A 25,892-nucleotide genomic window follows, 5' to 3' on the forward strand; every position below is an offset into this window, starting at 1 on the left:
CGTCCCGCAGAAGGGGAGTGGTTGGCCTTTTGAAGACTCCCTCCATGAGCACACTTGGAGCTGTGATCCATCAGCGAGTGGAGAGAAAAGATGAGAGCAGGACCCAGAATCTAGAATGCATGCACAACACAGGAAGGAGTTTGGATTTTACTGTTTTAATGATGGGAAACTTTTGAAAGGCTTCCATCAAGTGTTCCTAAACCAATTAAATGGTCCAGGACAGGCTTACAGTCTGCATCCACTCCCTGTTGACTTACTGTACCTTCTCTACACATATTTTAAGTCATGGGGACAGAAAGTAAGTGAGATTAATCTCCTATCTTTCTTTGAAACCAAAACAGAACTACTGCCGTCTACTCTTGACAGCTTCCTTGTTCACAATGCATTCAAATGGCATTTCTGGTGAAATATGTCCCCTCTTGAATGTGCAGTTAAACTTTCAGCCCTTTTGCTCATGTTATTTTTCAAGGCCTGTTAGGGTTATATGTTTATTTTGAACTGGAGCAAAAGTATGGATTTGTCTTTAAGAGGCATTTCTTCTTTCTGAATGGGTGGGGTTTAAGTGCCAGGTGTCACCTAACAGCCTGGATCAAGCGAGGAATCTTTTCATCAAATATGTACTTTTCATTCTTTCTCTAAGAAAGATTATTTCATAGAATCTAATCATACGGTCAGGAGTGGTGGCACACACCTGTAATCCCAGCACGCAGGGAGGCAGAGGCAGGCAGATTGCTGTAAATTCCAGGCCAGCCTGGTCTACAAAGCAAGTCCAGGACAGCCAGGGCTACACAGAGAAACCCTGCCTTGAAAAAAAATAATAATCTAATCATACATATTATTACAAATCATATATGAGTATATTATATAGTACATGATATACTAACATTTAATATAACAAATATAATACTAAGAGAATATGTTTCAATCCCATTTCCTCAATAGTTATATATAATACTGGCTGGTCCAAACTACAGGTTCCTTATGGTCAATTTACATTACAGGATTTCCAAAGGTCTAAATATACAGATACACGCACAGCCACTATGAATGTACAGATGGCAGCAGATATCTGAAAAATCATAGTTATTTCCATCTTTTTGATTTTATGATAAAAAAAATACCCTTCCTAGAAGAAACTTTCTGTCCCTTCTTTCTGTATGATCCCTACAGCCAGAGCACCACGTCATGACATTTTACCACTGTTTTCCTTACTTTGATATTTCGATGGAATAAGTAAAAGGAAAGCTATTTATCAGCCGTCATTTTGTTTGGTGTTCTTTCTTTCTTTCATTAATTTTCCTTTTCCCATCTTAAATAAGTAAACAGGTCTTTGTGCTGTTTCTTTTAGGGGATGGTTGTATTTTATGGCAGAAAACAGAAATTACTTGTAAAAACAAAACAAACAAAAATCAAACAAACAAAAAAACCCTCTGGCCTGTCTTAGGACAGACTGTACTGTAGACACACAGCAAGGGAGGGAGAGGGAGGAGAGTTGGCTAATGGTTTTGAGGGAGGCTGGAAGGAGCAGCAAGCAGAGTCCAGCTGGGAGCCCACCAGAGGGTCAACTTCTCCATGAAGGTGGGAGGCAGCCCCGGAAGTGCTGTGGAGAGGGAAATGTCAACACAGTTGCCACTGGGGCACCACTAGAGAAAAGTGTAGCAGGGCCACTCGGCTTGAGAGGACTCTGTGGGCCTGGGAAACCCAGAGCACCACTATGTGTCCTACAAAGGTCAGAGGAACAATCAGCCTTCTAAAGTGCATTTCATCACAACGATATCTTGAATGCATGACTCTATAGTGGAGTTGAAGAATCTCAAAGAATAGCTGTAACTCAACCTTCCATGCCTGTCACCAATAACACAAACAAACCAAAAAGCCATGCAATCTTATGTACCCATTACTTAACACTTTAACACTTTAGAATCTTTTTCCATTTATATTTCTAGCTACCTTCACTATATAGAAATGAATCCAACTCAGAAAGCATGATATATAAAATCTTGTTGTGTGAATACTAGGTGCTTGGAAAAAAGAAAATGAAATTATGAAAAGAAAGCTTTGCAAAAAAAATGTGTAGAACTTACATAATACCAAACATAAAGGAAGCAGCACAGATATTTTAATAACATTCATTTAGTATGGCACAGATGCATCTATATGCCTTTTGGATAAATACTCTGAAAACTAAAGAAACAAAATAGAAGGCATGGCATCTCATGGCTAAACTGAAAAGGATGTTGGTTTACTATTCCAAAATCCTACACTACAATGACATTGTAAGATTTTATAATGCTGGTGAGAATTTACAACAGTTTATTTTAAGATCTGTATAGAGTTTAGTAAATTCCCTGTTCTTATAGTTATGAAATATTCTAATTTCAAAATGAATGTTTTATCACACACTCTTGTTGTTAAAATGCTTGTTATTGTTATAGCTCAGAATGTGTGTGTGTGTGTGTTGCATATGCATGAAATAACAATTAGCACCACCAAAAATTAAAAAGCCATGAATTTGAAGGAAAGGAGGAAGGATTACATGGGAGGGTTTGGAGGAAAGAAAGAGAAGAGAGATATGTTGCAAACAAATTATATTCTCAAAGATAAAAAATAATCTCCTTTCCCCCTCTCTCTGGCCAAGTTTGAGTTTTCTGAACGCCATTACTTTCCTACTAAGATCATAGTGAGTAGAAGGTTAGCCTGTGAGCCTCTCTGTGTTGGGCAAGGACGTCTGTTTTCTGTTGGCATTTTTTTTTAAAATAACATGCGTAATTATATTTATTCTGCTTTTATCATTATCATGTCAGAAACTCTGGACAATGTCAGTGATGAAACATCCCTTCCAGTAAAAATAAATGTGTGGATACTAGTACAAAAAATTGCCAATTGGAATATTGTTATCATCTTTCTTTTAATAAGCATTGCATTCTGTGGCAGCTTACTGCACAGCACAGTGATATAACGGACAGTGAAGAATTTAAGTGCAGTTACATCTTTTTGTGACAATCATTATGTTGGTCATTGTTTATATCAAATCAGCCAGTAATATAAAGAAGCTTAACACACTTCCAAATAATTATGAAATTATTATCAAATTCTTACTATGAATTTTCTAGTGAAGTTATCTTAGTGGAAGATTTTCAAACGTGAAAACTTGAAAGTCTCTAGAAGCAACTTAAAGAAATAAAACCAGGGACTGGAGAGACAACGTCACTGTTTAAAGTGCATGCTGCTCTTACAGACACCCTGAATTTGGCTCCCAGCACCCACAACATGTAAAAAATGGCCATCTTACCAAAACCAATCTTCAGATTCAGTGCAATTCCCATCAAAATCCCAAAACAATTTTTCACAGATTATAAAAGGACAGTTTTCAGCTTCATATGGGGACACTGAAACCCCAGGGTAACTAAAATAACCCTCAATAACGAAACATCTGTTGGAAGTCTCATCATCCCCAATTTCCAGTTGTACTGTGGAGCTATAGTAATAGTAACAGCACGGTGTTGACACAGAAACAGATACACTGATCAATCAAATCAAATTGAAAATGCAGACGTAAATCCTACATAGACAATTCTATTTTTTTTATATAGAAGCCTGAAATTACACTGGGAAAAAGACACCATCTTCATCAAATGGTTAATATCATACTGGATGGCTTCATGTAGAGAAATGCAAACAGATCCATACTTATAACCCTGCACAAAACTCAAGTCCAAGTAGATCAAAGACCTCAACATAAAGCCAGATACACTGGACCTGATAGAAAAGAAAGTGGGGAATAGCCTTGAACTCATTGGCACAGGAAGACTTTAGGAATAGAACACCTTTAGCACAGGCACTAAGATCAACAATTAATAAATGGGGCTCATGAGACTGAAAATCTACTGCACAGCAAAGGGCACTGTCATTCAGACAAAGCAGCAACCTACTGAATAAGAAAGATTTTACCAACTACACCGCGGATAGAGGTCTGCTACCCAAAATATGTAAAGAATTCAAAGAACTAAATCAATAAAACAAATACCCCAATTAAATAATGGGGTATAGGTATAAACAGAGACTTCCAAAAGAGGAAAACTCAAATGGCTAATAAACACTTAAAGAAATGTTCAAAATCCTGAGTCATCTGGAAAATGCAAATCAAACCTACTTTGAGATTTTCATCCTACACCTGACAGAATGGCTAAGATCAATAAAGCAAATGACAGAGGGCACATGCCGGTAAGGATGTGAAAGAAAGGCAACACTCGTCCATTGCTGGTGAGAATGTGACACCGTGGTGACAGCCACCGTGACAATGAATGTGATGGTTCCTCAGAAAGATAGGACTAGCTCTACTCCAAATCTAGCCATGCCGCTCTTGGTTCTGTATGCAAAGGATGCTCCCTCCTGCCACAGAGACACTGCTTCTCTATTTAGAACAGCCAGAAACTGGAAACAACCTAGATATCCCCCAACAGAAGAATGGATAAAGAAAATATAGTGTATTTATATGGTGGAGTATTACTTGGCCATTTTTGAAACATGAAATCCACAGGTAAGTGGGTGGAACTAGAAAAAAAAAAGTCATCCTGAGTGAGGCAACCCAGAAAGACAAATATGGTATGTGTTGACTTATATGCAGATAGTAGCTGTTAAGTCACTAATAAACAAGCTACAATCCATAGAACTACAAAGGTTAGGTATAGAATGGGGGCTGATGGGGAGTGGTGGGCAGATATATTTCCCTAGGAGGGAGAAATAGAACAGATAGTTATGGATGCACCAGGGGGCGGGGGACTGAGATGGAAGGTCAAGTGGACAGGGGAGAGGGAGATGGGAGCCAAGGAGGAAGAAACAGCTATAGCTAAGGGCCATTTGAGGGACAGAACAAAATCTGATACAGTAGAAGCTTCCTAAAATATACATAAATGTAGGTGACCTAGATGAAGCTGCCAAATAATGGGGGAGAGAGAGGTCAAATTGGACATTTCTTGTCACCAAATCAAACTTCCAGTACTGGGATTGGGTTAGACCTAATTGAGTTGTTGGCTGAAAGGATCCCATGGGAACTCCTACGCAACCCAGGATGTTGCCAAGACTCTAGGTTGCCCTCCACAAACAGACAGCAAGACTCCGTTGCTGAAGACAACACCTACACAATTCATTCAACAAGGAGAAGTTGACCTGGTGCCTATATAGAGTCTTCACCCCTATGTGCTACCATCTTTTGGCACAGGAACTTACTCTGCATGCTACCAAAGGCGAAATGTAAACACCAACCCAGCTAAAACCACTTTGATGTACAAATGATGTCTTGCTTAAAGATAGGCAAGTACAATGGTGGTACAAAGCTCGGATAAGTAACCAAGCAATATCCAGTTTGACTTAAGCTCTATTCCATGAGATCAAGCCAGTACCCAACAAGGCTTGGGTGACCAAGAAACTGAGACTAGATAGTTCAGGGCCCAAGGACCAAATACCATAGTTCTAAAAAATGAAGTAAAACAGCATAGCAATAAAATGACTCCTAGTGACTTTCTGCTATACTCATAGATCAGTGCCTTGCTGGGCCATCACCACAGAGGCTTCCTCCTACAGCAGATGGGAACAAATAAAGAGACCCATGGCAGACACTTCACAGTAAGTGAGAAACTTCGGCACACTCAGCCCTAAACAGGATGTCTTCATCAAATCTCTCCCCCCTCAGGGCTCAGAGATCCCTGCAGATGAGGAAGCAGAAAATAGTGAAAGATCCAGAGGGGAAGGAGGACACCAAGAAAACAAGACCCTCTAGATCAACATGATCCCTGCACAGGGCTACAGATGGGATCCTAGACATGAAAGAAGTAGACACACGCCCCCATCCCTAACCCAGAGCTATCTCCAATTGATAACCACTTGCAGATAAATATTTAGTTTCCCCCCAAGGGAGTCTCCGTGAGGAGATGACGACTCTTAAGGGTAGGCTGTATACCCAGCAACAAATGACCAGCAGAAACTAACTCAACAGCATCTAAATTTATCTAATTATCTTTCATTTTTATTTATATAAATTTTTCTTCACTCTCTTTACCCTAACAAGTCTTTTGCTTATATATAATGGCTTCTGGTTTGCTGTCCTTATGGGACTCCAGAGTGTGTGAGTGAATGAATCTGTTTCTTGTACCTTCTCTTGGGCTCCTTTTCCTTCTGTTTTCTTGATTTTTTTTTCCTATTCCAATGTTATATATTGTTTTATCTTACTGAATTTTATTTAGTTACTTTTACAAAATAATTTTCTTTAAGAAAAATACAAGTTTCCTTGATGGGGGTGAGAACTACACTCATCAGTGGTCACAAGGATAAAGTTTAGGATGTAGCTATGGATGGCACAGTTTGCTCATCAGTGGTCACAAGGATAAAGTTTAGGATGTAGCTATGGATGGCACCGTTTAGTAGAGTGATTTGCTTACTAATTAGAATTAAGGGTAATTGGGTGAATTACCTTTATGTATTTGTTTTGGAAAATATTTGTATTCCAGAAATATTTTCCTTAGAATATAATTGATTACCCTAAACTTCAGCCTTTCCTTAGCAAACTAAGTGGGGGACAGAAAAAACAAAAACAGTGTACTCAGCACTTGTACAGCACAGAGATAATAAGCTAAGTCACCCCCACTGTGCGCACTTGTGACATCCACTCTACAACTACTGCAAATCAAGAGATAAGCACCAAGTGTGCAGTTGTCAGGCTCCAGCCATAATTAGCGGGCGAGACCACGTCTGTCTCTTTCTATCTGAAAAAAGAATTCCCTAATTTACGGAGAGCCATTATCTCACAGCCCTCGGCTTCCACTCCAGCAGGTGCCTCGTGAGAGTCACCAGTCAGTCTGGATCAGAGGAGTTCAAACACGACCAGGACCTTTAGCTGCAGACCAACTCTTCCTGTGTGGCCCTACAGTGGGACCCTTCCTGCCTCTAGCTGATTTATTCTGTCCTCGCAATCTCCAGCCAGCCCGTCAAGGCCAATTCTGACTTCTTAGCTGTTTCTTGCTCTGTCAAATTTACTCCTTGTTCATGCCAGCTTTATCTATTAAATAGCGGAGTCAACAGCACAGATCAGTCATAGTTCTAGCCCCCCTGTAACTGACGAGTTATATAGCTTGGCACAAAGACTGGTACCCTTGGTGGCCACAGAGCAATTGTTTTCTTCTGCCTCATGACCACCTGCTTCCTTCAGGAAGCTATAGCCACATAATCCCTTATTCAAGACTGTAGTTCCTAGGTCCCACTTGAGGAAAAAAAAGAACACACACACACACACACACACACACACACACACACACACACACACACACACGCAAATATACAGGTAGATGATAGATAGATAGATAAATAGATTAGATAGATAGATAGATAGATAGATAGATAGATAGATAGATAGATGAAATAATTAAAAACATTTAAATCTATAATCTGCTACTATGTTGTTCCACAGTAAGAGTCAACTGTTGGTAAAGAGTAAACAGTCAGAGAATACTAGTCAATTTTTCTTAACTATTGACTAGTCATTATTATCCAATGTCCAGTAGCATGGGCAGATCCAGGGAGGTACAAGGAAGATGGCCTTAGGCCAATTCTTAGAACTCTCTTCCATTTCACAAGTTGTGAAACGCATTTCCATTGACTCATTACAAACTGAAACTGTATCAAATTGATGGTATAAAGCAACAAAACAAACACTGAACATAGTTTAGATAAACAACAGAAGGCAGGGAAAGGGCTCAATCAAATACAGCTAAACAAGAAACGCAGACCCAAAGGCCAAGACACAGACAGATCAAACAACTAACTTTTGAAAATTTAGATGACCTTTGCCCTTCCTTCCTTGAGGACAACTCAGATAGCTTCTGAGCATTTGAGCTGTGCCTGCCTGGACTGTACAGTTAGCACCCACTGTGAAGTAAATGTAAGCCTGCTAAGATATTTCCTTTAACATGTCCCCCAGTGCGTTCCTGTAGCTTCACAGCCTTCTGATGGAGCCACAGGCTTGCTGCTCCACGGCTCCCCCACTGCTTCTTGTCCTTTGTACTAAAAGGCCGCCTTGGGGTTTGCTCAAGGTGACACACTACATAAAACGGGCTGAGATTTTAAAACTATTTTCCTTGTGTACAAGAGGTTAACTCAAGATAGATATTTGAATAACAATACATGTTTTTACAGGTTTGCTAGTATCTTTAGTTTCACTTGATTCTGGAATTAAGTTGAATATATATGGTCTTAGTTTGTGTTTTAAGAAGTGAATTAAAAGCCAGGAATGGTTATTTTTAATTATTTTGAGGATTCTTATTAAATATATATTTTCCCACTGGATATATTATAAAATATCAAGAGTCAATATAAATATTATGATCTGAGTTATATATACACACCCCCAAAGGCCAAGACACAGACAGATCAAACAACTAACTTTTGAAAATTTAGATGACCTTTGCCCTTCCTTCCTTGAGGACAACTCAGATAGCTTCTGAGCATTTGAGCTGTCATGGATAGCCTTTTGGGTAATTTGGAATCAAACTCATAAGCTCTCAACCTGTTTTAAATATTACAATCATTACTGTAACTTGAACAAAACAACAAAGAGGTAGCCGTTACCTGGGGAAAAAATTAGTACAAACAAATAATGTAACAAAGCCACAGAATTTAAGGCTGAATTCTAAACAGAACAAATTTGCATTAAGAATACAATTGACAATGAGAACCCTCTGAATGAAAAAGCATCAACTCAAACTTAATCTGAATTACAGGCAACACTAAAGCCTCCAGGACTCCATGATTATTGGAGAACAGTGACTTTCCTTGTTGAAAGTCAGGAGTTTGTTCACTTAAATTTTCATCATGAGCCTGCCATAAAAATTAAGGATCAAAGAACAAACTGACTTATGAAAATATATGTTAAAAACTGACTATTATTTTTCGTTCTTCAAAGGGTCATTAGGAGAAAGTCCATTTTCTTTCAACCAAGCATCTTTCAATTCTGTAACTTCGGTTTGTATTCTCTTTCCCCTTTGTTATAATCTCTCAGCTACACTAAAAAAAAAAAAAAAAAAAAAAAAAAAAAAAAAAAAAAAACACTACACAGTAGTTCCACGAATCTGAAGACGGTAATGTGAAAAGCGCCTACCAGAAGCTCATCACAGAATCCATGGCTGTGAAGCCTCACGGGGGAGTGCCACAGTAGGTCATCTGAAAGAGTTTCCGTAGCTGACTTCACCGGTGTTGCCTAGGGAGCACAGGAGTCCTACTGGCTCCTTTTGCAGTACTGTGCCCAAGCACCTGGCAGCAACAGTGTGTGAGAGGAAGGCTGCTTTAGACTCATGACTTGAGAAGACGCAGTCACAGACGGCTTGAGAGCAGATGGCTTCCTGGTCGCATAGTGTGTGGTAACTCCTTCTGTAGCCCCAACTAGCAAGCAGAGGGACTTTGCTGACAAGAGTATCGGAGTATCGGAGTATCAGGATAATCCTCCTTGGTGTTCACCCTCAGCAGGATTCTTCCTCCAGTCAAGCCTCGGGTCTAAACTACCTACACCCAAAAAACAGCACCAGCAGCGGGCAAGAGGGCGCTCAGACACGTGAGCGCATGCTCACTCTCCACGTCAAACCCTAACAGTTCCACATGAAGCTTGACGCCTCGTTTGATTTTTATCTGGATAGAGGAAAAGGTATGTGCGTCTTTCAGTTTTTTCCTGATGCGTCCACACGCCAAAGCCTGGTGGACTGTGAATCTCTGCTAGCCTTAGACTCCTTGGCGTCTGTTCTAGCAGCAGTAACGGGGGCGGGGGGGCATATTCATTGACTGTGTGCCACACAGGCCTGCGGCAGCACTTTTTACCAAATCCAAATTACAGTGTTCTCCTGTGATCCTTACTTGAAAGGGTTAAACACAGTTCCAGTCAAGTGAAATCCTTTGCTCACAGATATGCGGCTTTCAGAATCAAAGCTGGTATATTAGCAGTCTCACAAAGCCCTCACACTTACACCCTATTGGCGACCAAACAGGGAATGAAACAACCCACCCCCACCCCCTCAACTCCCCCACCCCTGCCCCCCCCCCATCAGCTGAGAGTACAGCTAATGAGCTCTAGCTGGCCATTTGATGAACAATTTTCCCTTCCTCCAGTTTGTTAACATATTTGCACGAGATCAAGTTAAGCTGTCTTTTATTGCACAATTAATAATGAAAGAAAATACGAAACTTGGGGCCTGGGCAAATAAATGGCTCAGCATTTAAAAGCATTTGTTGCTCCTGCCTAAGTCTCAGGTTTAGTTCCCAGCACCCACATGGCAGGTAAGAACCCTCCCTCCGGAGCCCCAGGTGCAGAGGATCTGACCCTCTCCGGTGCTTTCCGGGCGCACCACACGCGCACAGGACACAGACATACGTGCAGGCAGAACACCCATAAGATAACATAAAAGTAAAAATTATCTCTTTCTTAAGAAGGAAAATTTAAGGCGTAAAATAATAATACCTTATAAATTTGAAGAAGAACCTGAAATACACCAGGATCGAGCACTCTAGCTAGTGTTTCTTGTGATTAAGGGAGAGAGAGGAAGGTGGGTTCGGCCTCCAGCCTCAGGGGTTGGGTTATTTATGAGAAGTAAATGGCTGAAACGCCTGCTATTCTACTAAATTCTGCTTCTGTGACTCAGAAACTTCTACCTGGGGAGAGTGGAGGTAGTGAGCAAGAAAGACAATAATCCCAATTTACCTTACCATAACATTATGTTTTCTTGCAACATTAATCGTGGAATGTGAGCGCTACATGTGAGGATATTGTATGATTGCGCTCAGAACCCAAACGCTAACGTACAGACATGAATCACTGTAAAAGCACAGCTTAGGGTGAACCTTTAGAAGGAAAGTGCGATGCTCTCTGCACTCACCCGCGATGGCTGGCTCTCTAGCGTGTCCCATGCTAAATCTGCTGCCTGGGTACCAAAGTCTCTTTCTAATGTCGCTATTTCTCTTTCTTTAGCAGGTTTGTTGTTGTTGTTGTTGTTGTTGTGTTTTGTTTTTGTTTGTTTGTTTTTTGTGAGGGGGCGGGATTTTACATGTTTGTTTTATCGTTTTTAAAAACTCAATTTGTTCTGAAGAAGCTCTAATGTTGAAAATCAACAGCGTATAGACAATTTACAGATCTTCCGCCCCTCACCCGCCCGCGCCCCCAGAATGGGGTGGTTTATTTTCACGTTTATTTTCAGCTCCTGAAATAATTCTCTCAAGAGAAAATATGATTCCCCCATTTAAAATTCATAAGTTAATTTTTTTATTTCAACATGTATATAAGTAATTTATATTGAAAGTAGAGTAATTCTATAACTCAAAGGACCACGCATCCAATTATTTGTTTATTCATTTGTGTCCAACGTCTTTAGCTTGTACCTCAAGGCTGGCTCTTTTTCACATTTTGCTGCCCTGCCCTCAGCATCACAAGGATTTCAAGGGCTGCCAATAGGCTCTCTGGCAATCAGCAAGGAGTATGAAAGGAAAACATGGCCAAGAACACAGTCTAGGAATGTGTTGTTTGCTTTCCTTCCCTGCCGGACATCTAAGGATTGCCTAGGTGGCACCTTTGTTCCCAAGGCTACGGTTCCTCTCAAGGTACCTTTGCCATATATCTGTCCTTGAGATTCTAGCAATAATATTTTTAAGATTTATTTTATTTATTATGTATACAGTGTTCTGCCTGCATGCTCACCCGCACATCTGAAGAGGGTACCAGATCTCATTGTAGATGGCTGTGAGCCACTATGTGGTTGCTGGGAATTGAACTCAGGACCTTTGGAAGAGCCTGCAGTGCTCTTAACCTCTGACCCATCTCTCCAGCCCTGTGGTAATAATTTTTATCGTGTGCCTAAGAGTGACGGAAAGCCTCAGTTGTGCTGAGCAACTGAACTATCACCTCCATTTTGTTGAGAAGATCTGACTACAACAATATCAATATTAATCAAATTTTCCTCAAATGATTCAGCTTACAAGTGTTTCCTCTTTCCTTCTGGGACTCTAAACAGACATTGGGATAAGACAGGGATAAACAGGGGGTGGTTCTCAGTGCTAACCCTGGTAAGTAAACGCCACATTCAGGGCCAGTGCTGTGGGCGTAGACAAGAAGAACCCCAAGCCTAGTAGGGCCTTTTCTTTAGCCTCATATTCCTCTGGCACCATCTTTGAATTGCTGGCCATTTTTTAGACAAGGGCTCATAGTCGTATTGCTTTGTTTTAACTCTTTATTGATTCCTTGTGAGTTTCACATCATGCACACCAGTCCCAACCATCTCTCAGTCCCCTCATATCTGCCCTCTGCCCTTGCAACCTCCCCCTCAAAGAGAATAAAAAACTAACAACAAAAAATAAACAAGCAAAACAAAGCATAGGAACACCTCGTCGTGGAAGCTGTAGTGTGTCAGAGTGTGCCCCTACAGTTACACCTTTTTGTCCACACATCTTCACTTGCAAACGTTCACTGCATTAAGTCATTGGTCTGGTTCGAGACCTCTGGCTTCTTGCGACACCGTCAATCTTGGAACCTCCGGGTTATCCTGCTGTTGCCCTGTGTCATGGCGATCCTGCAGCTTTGGATCAGTACCAATCCCTTTTACACTCTCCAACAGTTCACAGATGTAGATGTGGAGGTGGGCCAACTCAAAGCCCTGGATCTGGGCCTCGGTGGCAGCTGAGCTGGGCAATCTGCTTTCGCTCCTGCATCCGCCCCACCAGGGCGAGCTCCCCAGCATTGCTCTGGGAAGGGCCACCCAATGCGGCCATCAGCAGGAAGCAGGGTCAACTCTCCAGCTCTCATGCCCTGGGGCAGCTCACCTGCTCCACTTGAGCAGCTCCACCGTGTTCCTTCGCCAAGGCAAGGTGTGTGGCCTACTCTTCCAAGTGCTACAGCCAATGGCGGGCAGGTATAGCTTTCCTACTCTCGTGACCTATGAAGCCAGCAGGTGGAAGGGGGTGAAGTCGGGGGAGGGCATCACCCCCCGGAACGCACTCAGTTTTGTCTCACACTGGGATTCATAGATTTTTGTGGCCGCTTTTATAAATATGCTACAAATGCTGAACACCAGTACAACCCAAATAACAATCCCAGATGCTTGTCCATGCCTTAATGTCTTTTGAACACTGTTCTCGGTAATTTATTTCATTCTCTGACAGCCAGTGACAGAGACAACGCCACGGAGAACCCAACCAGCTTGCTCAAGGCTACGCTGCCTGCCAGCTTGTAAGCTGGATTCCAAACAAGGCAAGTACCTCCTCCGTACCATGCACCTCCATGACAGGATCATAGAAAAGACAACACTTAAATTTAATTTACAAATGAATCAGTTAAGAACAGTAACCCGCTATTGACTGCCATTCTGGAAGGACTGTGTTTCCTACACTTCTGTGTAGGCTAAGGACAGTGATAACTGCCAAAGAAACCTGTGCACAGGAAATAATAGCCGCTGGGATTGGCCAGTGATCACGATTAAAGGATTGTGTAAAAGTTACAAACTTTAATGTTTTTCTTGTTCCGAGACATCCAACAGCACCAAATAAAATGCAAATAGACTTTTACAGAGCTTGACCATGAATTTCTTAAGGCTGGCACTCACTTGGGTACATATAACATTTATTGGTGTGTGTGTGTGTGTGTGTGTGTGTGTGTGTGTGTGTGTGTGTGTACACCACAGTATATGGAGGTCGGGGAACAGTTTAAAAGGATCACTTCTCTCTACCATGTGGATTTCAGGGGCGCAATTCAGCTTCTCAGGCTTGGTGGCAACTGCCAAAGCTTACATACAATTCTAGAAAGCCTATCCAACATTAACAAGTTAACATTTGGTTTTAGCAACTGATTAAATAAACACAATATCTAAAATATACTTTATTATATTTCTAAATCACAGAATTGTTTCTTGTATTTAGAGGGTCTTTAGAGATGGAGAAATAGAAGGATCCAGAGGGTCCTAGAAACCTACAAGAAGAACATCATGATGGGTGGATCGGGGCCCAGGGTGGTCTGCTCAAACTATTGCACTAACCAAGGACAATACAATAGAAAACATCGAACCCCTACTCTGATATACCCAATGGACAGGATATTCGCCAAAGTTATGTGGAGAGTGGGAACTGACTTTGACATGAACTCTGGTGTCCCATATTTGCCCACCTCCCCTTGGTGGGGAGGCCTGATGGCACTCACAGAAAGAATAAGCAGGCTACCAAGATGAGACTCGATAGCCTATGACCATATAGTGGGGGAGGAGGTCCCCCTCGGTCATAGACCTAGGGGAGGGGAATAGAGTGAAAGCAGGAGGGAGAGAGGAATGGGAGGATACAAGTGATGGGATGACAATTGAATTGTAATCTGAATAAATTAATAATAAAAAAAGAAAGGCGCGCGCACACACACACACACAAGAGGGCCTTTAATACCCCACTGCTTATGAAAAGGAAGATAAAGGATATATTCTGAAGACAAGGACACCTGTTATCTTAGAAATTATAGAATTGTGGGTCCTTACTTTAACTGCCATCATACCTATTTTAAATCCCACATGGCTTTGGTATCTAAGTATCACATAATATTTATTTAGCTATTTGCCTGCTTAGCAAAGAATATTGCACCCTCTTTGAATATAGTAACATTGTTACTTTCTTTTTTTCCAAAAGCACTAAATATTACTCTTACTAATTTATAAATATCTTTCCCAACATTTTAAACACTTTTTACATTAACAAAGTTTTTCTTTTTTTTTTTTTTCAATGTATCCACAGTTGTTTGAATAACTCTTATACAAATTACAAAGATGACTGCTTGGTTATGTAGATTCCTTTAAGCATTTCTGGGGGTATGGGTGGGGAAAGGCAGATAAACACACCCATCATTACTTTTATCTTACTGTCAAGCCTTGTGAGCTGAACCTTAAACTTCCCAACCAACGTCACAACAAAAAGAAAACAAGCCCCTTTTCCCCTCCAAATGAATGAGCTGGCTGACAAGGCTAGCTGCTGTGCTTAAAGGATATCTTAGTCACGGGTATTATTTTAAGAGATGAGCAAAAGGGGGGAACCCTCCCACCCACCACCCACCTCCCCCCCACAGCCCAGCTCGTAAAATATGAACTGAAGGTGCAAAGAGGACCTCATAAATACTTAGAACAAGGGATTCATTGTTCCCCTCCAGTGCTGTGAGTGGCTCTTGTGATCTCAGCCCCTGTCTGTTAGGGAAACCTCTTCCTTTGACCTGTGGCTTCTTCTCTTTTCTTTTCTTTTCTTTTCTTTTCTTTTCTAAGCCGAGCTACTACATTATTTACTACACATAGTAGCTGGTCTGTGTGTTCCTTCCGCACATATACTGAGACATATACTTTTCTTTTCCCCAAGTCAGTATTTTAACTCAGAAGGATGGTAGGGCTTTTTGTTAGAGTTAATGCGCTTGGGGATGTTAGATCAGCTGCTGGGGCCAGCAGGAGGTAGGATTTCCTAACACATTTTCCACCTGCACACCTCCAGCACCAGCTTTGAATAACTACCTCACTTACTGCCTTTTTAAAAAAGGACTTTTAAAACGTTATTTTATTTCTCCGTCAGCCTTACCTACATCATCTCAATCTAGCCCACTGAGAATTTAATAAGGAAAATGATGTCTTAATATGGGTGGTGTTAGTCTTAAATAAAAGTAATATAAAGAAAAGATGTACGGGGAGTTGAATGCTGGATTCGTTTTATTCAGTGTTGTAGTCTTCCCAGTCTTTTGCTTTGCTTTGAATTTTGTTTCCTTTAAATTTTAATCATCTTTAAGAATAGTTAAGTCAAAAACATCAATTAAGTTTTGTCAAAGGGAACCGCAAATGGAGTAGAAAAGAATGCAGGGAGGGGTGGGCCGTGGGAGAAAGCACTGAGGGGACAGCAGAAATCCGTGGGTTCTACTGCCCTGGGGCACTCTCCTCCCTGTGGGTGGAGGCTGCAACTGGCACCTCATTGCCTTTTCCTACTCAGCCACTGAGAAAGCAGGAGGCTGTACCTGACTTCTCAAACTGGAACTAATTGATTTTCAACTAATATAAGCCGTTAGTTATAAAGAAAGTAAGACCAAAGGCAAAAACCCAGGAAGGGTGGGAGCAGTAAAGACAGCATGCCAAGATAGCCTGGAGGCTCCAGAAACTACAGAACTAAAAAGGGGAGAATTAAAAGTGCTGGAGTCGGGACAGGGGGAGAGGAAAGAGTGGGTAGGTGTAGAGGGTGAGGGAGTCAGGAGCTGGAGGCAGTGCTTGGGGCCTTTCCAACTCCTTCCGTCTATAGGTCCACTCTATAGGTCCACTCTATAGGTCCACTCTATAGGTCCACTCTATAGGTCCACTCTGTAGGTCCACTCTATAGGTTCACTCTATAGGTCCACTCCTTCCCAATTCCCCAGGTACTTGTCTTTAGACTTTTGAAACTAGCTATTTTGTAAGTGACCTTTAAGATATAAAATTTTTTATTAAACTATGTTTATAGTAATCTCCCTCCGGGAGCTGCACCAGCCATTTGGCAATAAAATAGCTTTAACAACCACAATCTAGTTATCTTGATTATAAATGAGGAGGATCACTGGTGACAAAGGAAAAGATTCTCATCCTTAACAGTAAGTTCTTTCCCTTCAAACAGAATAATAATAGTAATAATAATAATAATAATAATAATAATAATAATAATAATAATAATAATAATAATAATAATAACGTTTGTTGTATTGCCCAGTATCGGGATTTCTTATTTCAAACATAATACAGGGATATGTGCTACAGTGGTTTCAAGTCATCTGTTCTCTCAACCCATCATTTATACTTTTAAGCTTTCTTTCCAATGTGTTTACAGATGTGTTTCTGTTACACCTGTTACTAACCCTGCTGCAGAGACTCTGTGCCACGGTGCCGTCCCTGCACATGTGCATGTACGAGTCCCTCCCCACTGAGCACTTGAATCAGCCAAAAGCAGAAACAACGTCAATGAGCACATAAACATTATATTGTTCCCAATATCAGGAGAGCTTATTGATTTTTAAGAAGAAAGCCTTAATTTAATGTTCCCTGCACTGTTTCCTTTTCATATAACATGTTAAACATGTTATAAATCATGAAAATCTTAAAAGTTATGTCTATATACTTTTATACTTTCACATCAGTACATGTTATTAAAATATATCTGAAAAAGATTTAAAATCAACGTATCAATGAGCCAAAAATGACTAATAAACACAAATGTCAATTTTTACTTTCAGAAAAATATATGTAAACAATGAATAACACATATTTCCCATTTTTATGATTTGCTCTAAAATATTTAGTACTGAATAATTTAATTATCATTAAATAATTAGATAAAATTCTTATCCAATTTCAAAATAATTTTAGAAATATGCCCACAGGCATATACTTATATGACAGGAATTGTACTTAAGTATTAAAGGTATATAATCTAATTGTTCATTTGCATAAGTATTTCATACATAAACCAAGTAAGCATTTAAGAAAAATAGATATGTAAAAAAAATTGCCATAAAGATAATTTTCCCCACAAAATTAAGCAGCATCAATTCAGCAAAAAGCTTAAATGTTACGCAATAATGTGGGAGTAGGAGGTTGGCTCGTAAGTCTCTTACTATAAGAAAAACTATATTTTATCAAATTATTTGGATTTGTTTCTTTAAAGTGAACAAGTTGCTAAAAAATAATTTAAAGGTAAAAATAATGAGTCTATTTAGGTTTAGATGCCTACACAGCATAAGTCCTCTCACTTACATTTTATCTTTTACTAAATTATACTCTTTTTCACTTATGAGAACTATACTAATTCACACGAATGTTTAAAAATAAATATTCTGTTGGATATGGTTCTGAATCTGGATTAAGTTAAATTAACCATGAGAAGTGTTACAGATGCTACCCACACGTTTACACACCCAGGTGGCTTCCTCTAAACACACCCCCTACTGCTACTAACTGGACTCACTGGGACTTGGTCTCCATGGCGTGGACATGTTTTGAGATGCTGAAGAAGCAAATTTATCTTTAGCTTCATAACAGTGTGAAACACAGTACAGGTAATACATCCTGGTGAATGTTACACTAAAAGCACTGGATTTTGGTTGGTTTTTTTTTTGTTTTTTTGTTTTTGTTTTTGTTTTTGTTTTTGTTTTGGTTGGTTGGTTTATGATGGCATTATACATCTACCTTTCCACGTATGCTTTGATTTGTTTTATGCTCGGAGGAAACACAGAAGTGAGTTCTACACTAAGTAGTGATTGGCTATAAAGTTTGGTTGTATGAGTTGGCATGTTTTAAGAATAATAAAATTGTAGCTCAATTTTACTTCAGGACAGCTACAAGAAACTCCTCCGGGATCAGAATCCACTTTCTAATCATTTCTTATGAGACATTTATTTGGGGGTTATTAATAAAGAAGAGACCATATGGTTTATTATTGAGGAAAATGTCACCAATCACCTGTTTAGCCCTGATCAAAATAAGTTTCTGGAGCTTAAAGCTAATATTATTTCCCTAGAACAAAATAAATAATTGTATGTTGATCTGAATGATGAGTTTATAAACAGTTACACTGTCATACTATGACCAACACCAAAAAATTCTTTAATTTAAAAGAAAAATTATTAGTTAATGGTAAAACAGGGTTCTAGAGATCATTGAATAAATTGTTTTCTGATTGTTTCTTATTTTATCTGTACCTATAAGAAGAGACATACAATTGCAAAAAATCTAATAATTTTTTTAAAATAACAAATGCATATTATAAATTGTCAAAAGATTCGGTTTAATGAAATATATTATTAAGGCAGATAAATGACTTCGCTATTATTGCATAATCACAAATTCTCTTTTGTCACATTTTAGGTGACCTAAACAAATAGCTAACATTGGTCTAATCATTTAGATTTGTTTCTCTAAAGTGAACAAACCACTACAATAATTTAAAAGTTAAAAGTGATGGGTTTTGCTTTATATTTAGACATTTACATGGTATATGTCGATGTAAGATGACTACATCTGAATATAGTGACTTTCGTGGTTTACATTTAGTTATACTGAATGAAAGTTTTCTATGGATATTAATGCACTTGAACGAAAAAGCTGCAAATTAAACGCACTATGAGGACTATTCCCATGACCCTTATGCTAAGAAGAAACAGCCAAACCAGTCTAGAATTACGTTCTATTGGAAAGCTCTCACTGAAACCTGCTAATTATATGTACAAAAGAAAGTGTCAGGAGGATGACCTGCAGAGCACCTGGTGTGCTGTGGACAATGGCTTCTCTAAAGCTCAGAACTAAGAACTTTGTCCTTGTAACACAAATCCCATGATTTCGCACGCCCCTAACCCTTCATGCCAGGACCACAGCATATTAACAAGCATACATTACAAACCTGGCCACGTGTCACCAAGACTGGCTGCTATCTGACTTCCCAAAAAGTATTTCCTTTGAGACAGTATACAAGGATATTTATAAGTAGGTTTAGAGTAAAATATCTTGAAGTCAACCCCAGACTGCATTTTAAACTAAAATGTTAAAAGGTTTTTACTTTATAAAGTTCTTGATTCTATAAAGTTTATTAAATTTGTTAGTGAAATTTTAAGTCTTAAAACTAAATTACGTTTAATGTTACTTTCCTTTAAACATCTAAAGATAGCCAATTCATCTTTAGTTTACACTAAAGTATTTTTAGTTAAAACAGCCTTTTCAAAGTCATTTTAAGTAGGTAAACTTTTTAATATTCTGGAAATACTGGGTGGTGATCTGCCATTTGAGACTGTCAATATTTAAAACCTACCATGAATCACCAGCACTGAATGAAATATAATTTTAAAAGCTGTTCCTTAATATATTTGCTGATATTTATAGAAATAAATTTAAAAGTTTTTATCTCAAAGAAGAATTTGGTATAGATAAATATCACGAAAGCAAGTTTTACATTTATCTTGCCTACGTCAAAAAACAACTAGCTATGAGTACATTTTAGTCATTACACTAATGTTAGATTGAAACTTTTTATCTAAACTATTTTTTCACTGAACTCCCTTGACTGTTATTATTTTGCAGTTTCATTTGATCTTGGTTAATTTTATTTAAAGACCTTTGCAATAATTTCTTCCTCTAGATGAGAACTTTGAGTAGATATGAATATGTATTCACATGCTCTTTAAATCACTAACCAAAAAAAAAAATATCTGGAAAGTTACTCCTATTTTCCCACACATACACACTGTGTTCTTCCTTCTTTCCTTTCTTTCTTTTTTCCTTTTGCCCAATGCATTGCTATCCTTATTCGTTCCCCTTTTTATAGTGTTGCCTTTTATGCACATCTTTAAATTAAATTTTAATAAGCTCCCAAAGGACCATTCTACCCAAACTATGACTGTTTAACTTTAGCTTTCAGTGTTAAATACATGTGACTCTGTAGCCTAAAGCAAAATCTTGTATCTGTGTAAAAAAAAAAAAAAAAGAAAGAAAGAAAGAAAAGAAAAAAACAGGAGCTATGGAGAGGAGTTTTATAAAAATGAATATATACACATGGCCACCTACCAAGAAGCTACTTCACCATTTAGAAAAAATTCCACTTTATAGTAGCACGGATGAACAAATAAACGAACAACATACCTAAGTTGACAAAGCTCATGACCATGTCAGCGTCATTCAGAAAGTTGGTATCGTGTAGGCTGGCAAGAGGTGGGCTCCGGGTGGTCTGAGGACCCCTGGGGGATAAGTGCATGCGCTGAGCATACCCACTGGGAGAGGCCGCAGCAGATGCCTTTCTTGCCTGTTTGGCCTCTCCTGCCAGGGATACCCTCACCAAGTAATCTGACTCCTCAGGGTTTTCTTCACTGGCCATGGCGTTGTAGAGATCCAGCATAAAAAGGGGTGCGGACGATGCTTGCTTTCCAGGTGAAAAGGGCCTGGGTCTGTGAGGCAAACCCAAAATAGAGAGAATTTCCCTCTGGATTTCCCGTCGTTCATGGTTCCGGAGTCTTCTATAAATAAAGCTGGAGTGGACATGGTTGTCTCCCAAGGCTCCCTTTGCGTAGCCCACTTGAACCCAGCCGCTCCACAGGAAGCTCGCAAGACCCCTAAGTAAAAACACAGTCCAATGCATTTTTGTACAAAGGCACAAAGTCGGTATTTTTAATCCTTGTCCACTTAAAAAGTAATAATGATCCAGGTTCCTTGGAGGTCCACTTTGCCAGTAGCTGTGAAAACAGATTTACCTATTCTTCATGACAGGGCTATTTCTGAACACAGCACCCTCAGTCCTTTCTTCTCCCGCTTCCAATGTTGGAGAACACGTCAAGAGTACTTATCACTAAGCAAGCTGCAAGTCAGATCGCTAATTATCCACAGTTGCTGAGAGCGTTTGCCGTGTTGATGTAGCAAAAGCTGGCTAAAATTATTTGATCAAATAGCCTATGCATTCCTATGTGAATTTATGATAATCAGGCCTGTGGTATTTGAACTGACGAAAGCTGGTCTTCTGATAGGACTGCAGCTCCCAATTTCTCTTCTTGCTCTGACTTCTTCCCAATGCTTGAACTCTCTCCAAAACAAATCCTGAGGTCTGAATCACAGATCTACGCTGATCTGCACCTTGGGGTTGGAATTATGTTTGTCCCGGCAGCCTAGTGATAACTTGAACATCTTTTGTATGGTCTTAGTGTAAACCAAGACCCAAGGTTAGACTGTTCAAGCAAATGTGCTTCCCTGAATTTATATGAAATCCTCCCTGTAAATTCATTCAATCTCTTCCTCCTTCTTAGAGTTAATTCCACCTCCAGCAGGCACAAATATACCAGCCCTCTTCAAGAGAGATCTAAAGAGAAATGTAAGCACAACCCTGCTGGGAAAGAAGAGGCTTCTCATTGTAATTTGAAACTGGTAAAGCAAAAAGAAATTAACCCTTTTGCTACCAGAAAAGCCTCCATTTTCGCAATTTTAGAACCGTGCGTGTAACATTCAACGGTGATAAATGGGGTGTACAAGTTCCAGGGAGGAGGAAAGCCAGTTTCTAAGTAGCAGGCTGAAAACTCTGCCACCCTTCCATACAGAAATGTTTTAGGTCTTTTTTAGTGGAATGCATTTAATACATTTCTATATTAAGTCTCAGGTTGTAGCAAGTTAACTTGCTTGGTCTGAGTTCCATGTCCGGGGTTATTTCTAGCTTTTGAAAGTCATTAAAATTTACCTCTTTTTTAAAAAATGAAAGGACAAACTTAAAATTAGAATAAATTTATTGATTCTTAATGACAACCAAGCTATTTTGATGCAAAAAAGTAGACAATGAATCATTAGCAAGTATATTCTACTTCCCCCTCCCCCTCAAAAAAAGGTTATAATAATTCAGGGATAGGAATTAGATAGCTCCAACTTAATTGTCTATAGAAAAGATTTAAGCAGAAATATATGTTTACTCTGATTAAATCAATAGTTGAAACAGAAATATCTTATATCTAGTACTGTCGGTCTTAGCTTTCACATTGCAACTGAAATGCAGGCATGCTTACAATGAGATGTTTATTACAAAGTGTACTTAGTACTTTGATTGGCTTTAAGTTGTGCAAATAAAGGGCAGTTGTGCTAAAGATGAAATACCTTCCGTAACTACACAGAGGTTGGAAGTGGAATTCCTGACTGGTGATGGGTATAGAGGAGAAGGCGTGCACCTCTCTAAGATGCCATTCCTAAGCTGAGGAAATGAGCGAAGTACGTGTTTATCCTTAATGGTTAATGCCTTTAAAATTTGGAAGTCTGCACTGTTTCTCTGCATGCTATAATTTTCCTCTCAGGCACGCATTTAACCTTAGCGTTTACAGAGCTTTCATTGTCTCCGACAGCATTCCGATAGCAAGGTAAATTGTATCGAGTGAATTCTAGAACTGTGGTGAAATTCTAATGTTTTTTTTCCCCTTTGCCTAGAGGTGTCTAGTTTCTTGTTTAATTTCTTTTAGCATAGTTCCTCTGAGTGAATAAAACAGTCATATTTCTTTCTCATGCTCTTCAGCTCGTTGGTGAATGCAAGACACTGAAGGGGCTTCTGACCCTGAGCGCATGCGTCATTTCTCTTGCTCAGATCCACTAGGAAAACTTGACAGTGCAGTTGAGTGTTCTCCTCAGTGAAAACTCTGCATCATTACTGGATGCCACTGCTGCAGTCAGAGCAGCAGCCCAGATGCTGCCTACAGGGCATCGCTATGCAACAGACATCTCAAGGAAGGGCAGCCATGCAGACTTGCAGAGACCAGATACCATTACAATAAGCAACAGTTGGAACAGCTAAAATTCCTGAGATTATTTGCTTAGACTTCAAATAAGACAGCAACCTTTGGTCATCAGTACAGATTGAGAGCAATTACTCTTGTGGGTTTATAAAAACGTATCAAGCAGGCTATGGAAACCCTCTGTATTTTAAAATGTATTTCCAAAGCTGTGAATTTGCTTTATGTCTCAAGAGCACAATGGAATCATATTGCACTATGCTGCACTATGCTGCACTATGCTGCACTATGCTGCACTATGCTGCACCAAAGGAAGAAACAACTCCTATTATGTATTTATTGTTCCCTAAGATACTTGAAAACTAAAGATATGAAAATGGATATCACAAGTCTCAAGAACTGTTTTCCTGAACCATAATTTATAATACCAATCAGTATAATTTTAATTTAATTGCTTACTCAGGCACATATAGCCTTCCATTGTATTGGCAATAAGTTGCTAACAGACTTAGTCAGATTTTAGTATCTATTCTAACCTACACTTCCCTACTAATAATCTAGATTTAGCCCACTTTCATTTTTTAAAAGATCAACGAGGAGAAAAAAAATAAGGAAAAAAAACCCTAAGACTAAACAGGAAATGCTAGCTAATACATGAAGAGTTAGAATGGTCTTCAATTAAAAGTAAATTGTTTTACCACATCTCAATTCCTGGATAAATGTATACCTCGTTGTTTGAGAGCAACTTGAAAGATAAAGTGGATTTTGTACCTACAGATTAGAAAGGAGCCACATTTCTGAGTATGTCTTATACAAGGGGTTGAACACACCAGAAAGAAAAAGCAAGGCTAGGAAAAAGACCTGGCTCTTCACAGAATTATTCCTAAAGATCACCAAGAGGTACTTCCACAAAAACCCACTCATTTTCTTGTTGCTTTGGAACAAAAAGAGAGTCCAATGAAGAAGCCTTCTCCATGGGCCACTCTATTTTTTTGAAGTTTCTTTGCTCATTGAAATCTGATGCCTTCCTCTCTGGGTCTGTAGAGCAATCTTACCCAATTTGCCAATTTCGGTTTTCCCAGATTTTCAAAAGAACTCCATCCAATGGACACTTGAAGCATTTGTAAATCCTTTTTGTTCTAGAACTTTCTTATCTCTCTTAAGCTTTGGTTGCTGCTGTCTTTGATGTAGAAACAAAGCATCTGGAAGAGGTAAAGTTAGTAGGTATCTAGAAGATCATTTAGGTGGCTAGAGGAGCAAAGAAGATTCTGGTAAGGCATCTACAGAGTCCACTGTGTCTAGAGGAAAACAGAGCAACTCTGACAGGTTTTTTATGGGGGATGAAGAAGGTGTTTGTTTGTTTGTTACGGTAACCCAAAAGGGACTGTAGTCATGGGCAGTCTACACTTTATCAAACATCAGCTATTAAGTGAAATCTAGGAAACTGATAATAAAGATAATAAGAAGAAACTTTTGAGAGGTTTATTATTGTTGAATAACCAGAATTATATAAATAGGATTATTCTACATGACGTGCTTCTACAATTGTTTCATATGAGTTCAAAAGAAAACTTGACAGTTATTAATTACAACAGTTACGCCTGGAGAAAATAAAGCAACAGTTAGTCATTTAAAAGTGGACACTCTTAGTGGAACATTAGTTTCACAATTCCTTAACTACTAGATGCCAATTCTGTCAGACAGTGGCCATGACTCAGAGGAAAAGGGCTGTATGAGGAGCTACATTCACATTCAATGAACTCTCTGCTACATTGTAACAGTGAAATTCTATTGAATTAAAGCTGATAACCCTGATAGATGTGGTTAATACCTGTTCCTGTCAACAAATGCCTCATTGTTTTGAATGAAAATGGCTTGTTATGGTTAATCTTGGTTGTCAACTTGACAGAATCTGGGATCAGCTGAGAGATGTGCTTTTCTGTGAGTCTGCCAGATATCTTCTGGATCCTTAACTAAGGGGGAAGGCATTTCCCCAGAGTGAGAAGTACCTTCAATGGGCACTCTAGCTATAATGTCCTGTTTCCTATGGTTGGCTTGTTTTCCTTTTTGATCCATGCATCTACTGCACAGCTGCTGCTACTGCTGCTGCCAGTCTTTCTGACAACCAAATCCCAGCTTCTTTGGTCTTCCAATGTGCACTGAAGACCAGCAGCTCCCTCAGGAATCCTCAAGTCTTCCGTGTCATATGGAAACTGCCGAACAATCCATACGATAGACTGAGTAGGTACTGGGTTGTCCATCTCACCAAAGCGCAGGCTGTCATTGTTGGATAGCCCACCCATATCACATAATCCTATGTAATACCTTGTTGCAATATATGTCCATCCTCTCAGTACGGTTTTGCTCTAGAAAATTCTGATTAATACAAAGTTTGCCCTGGTGCTGATATTATGGCCCTTGTTGCAATGCAAGAAACTCAGGAAATGACCAATCTGTTAACCAGATTTTAGCAATAATGAAAATCGTCTGCAAAGTCTCAGCAGAGTGGAGTTCTATAGATACACTCAGGGGGATGGGGGGTGGAACATAGAGAAAAGCAACAGGCAAGGCATGTAAGTGAGGACCAAAGCCAAAGCTCTTAAGCCAGTACTGCTCA

The 25,892-nt window shown here is 39.4% G+C and overlaps 1 protein-coding gene across 1 annotated transcript in view; it reads right to left on the reverse strand.

Annotated features, from left to right (window-relative positions):
* The window catches only part of BMP5 (bone morphogenetic protein 5), a 123,656-nt gene extending 101,794 nt beyond the window's left edge, over positions 1 to 21,862 (reverse strand). Inside the window, exon 1 of the mRNA XM_084752394.1 lies at positions 20,670 to 21,862. Coding sequence (XP_084608520.1) covers positions 20,670 to 21,162 — 493 coding nt within the window. The 5' untranslated portion in view covers positions 21,163 to 21,862. The remainder of the gene's footprint in view (positions 1 to 20,669) is intronic.
* Positions 21,863 to 25,892: the final 4,030 nt, after the last annotated feature.

This window comes from Acomys minous (genome assembly GCF_964271855.1).
Source record: "Acomys minous genome assembly, chromosome: 13".
NCBI lineage: Eukaryota > Metazoa > Chordata > Mammalia > Rodentia > Muridae > Acomys > Acomys minous.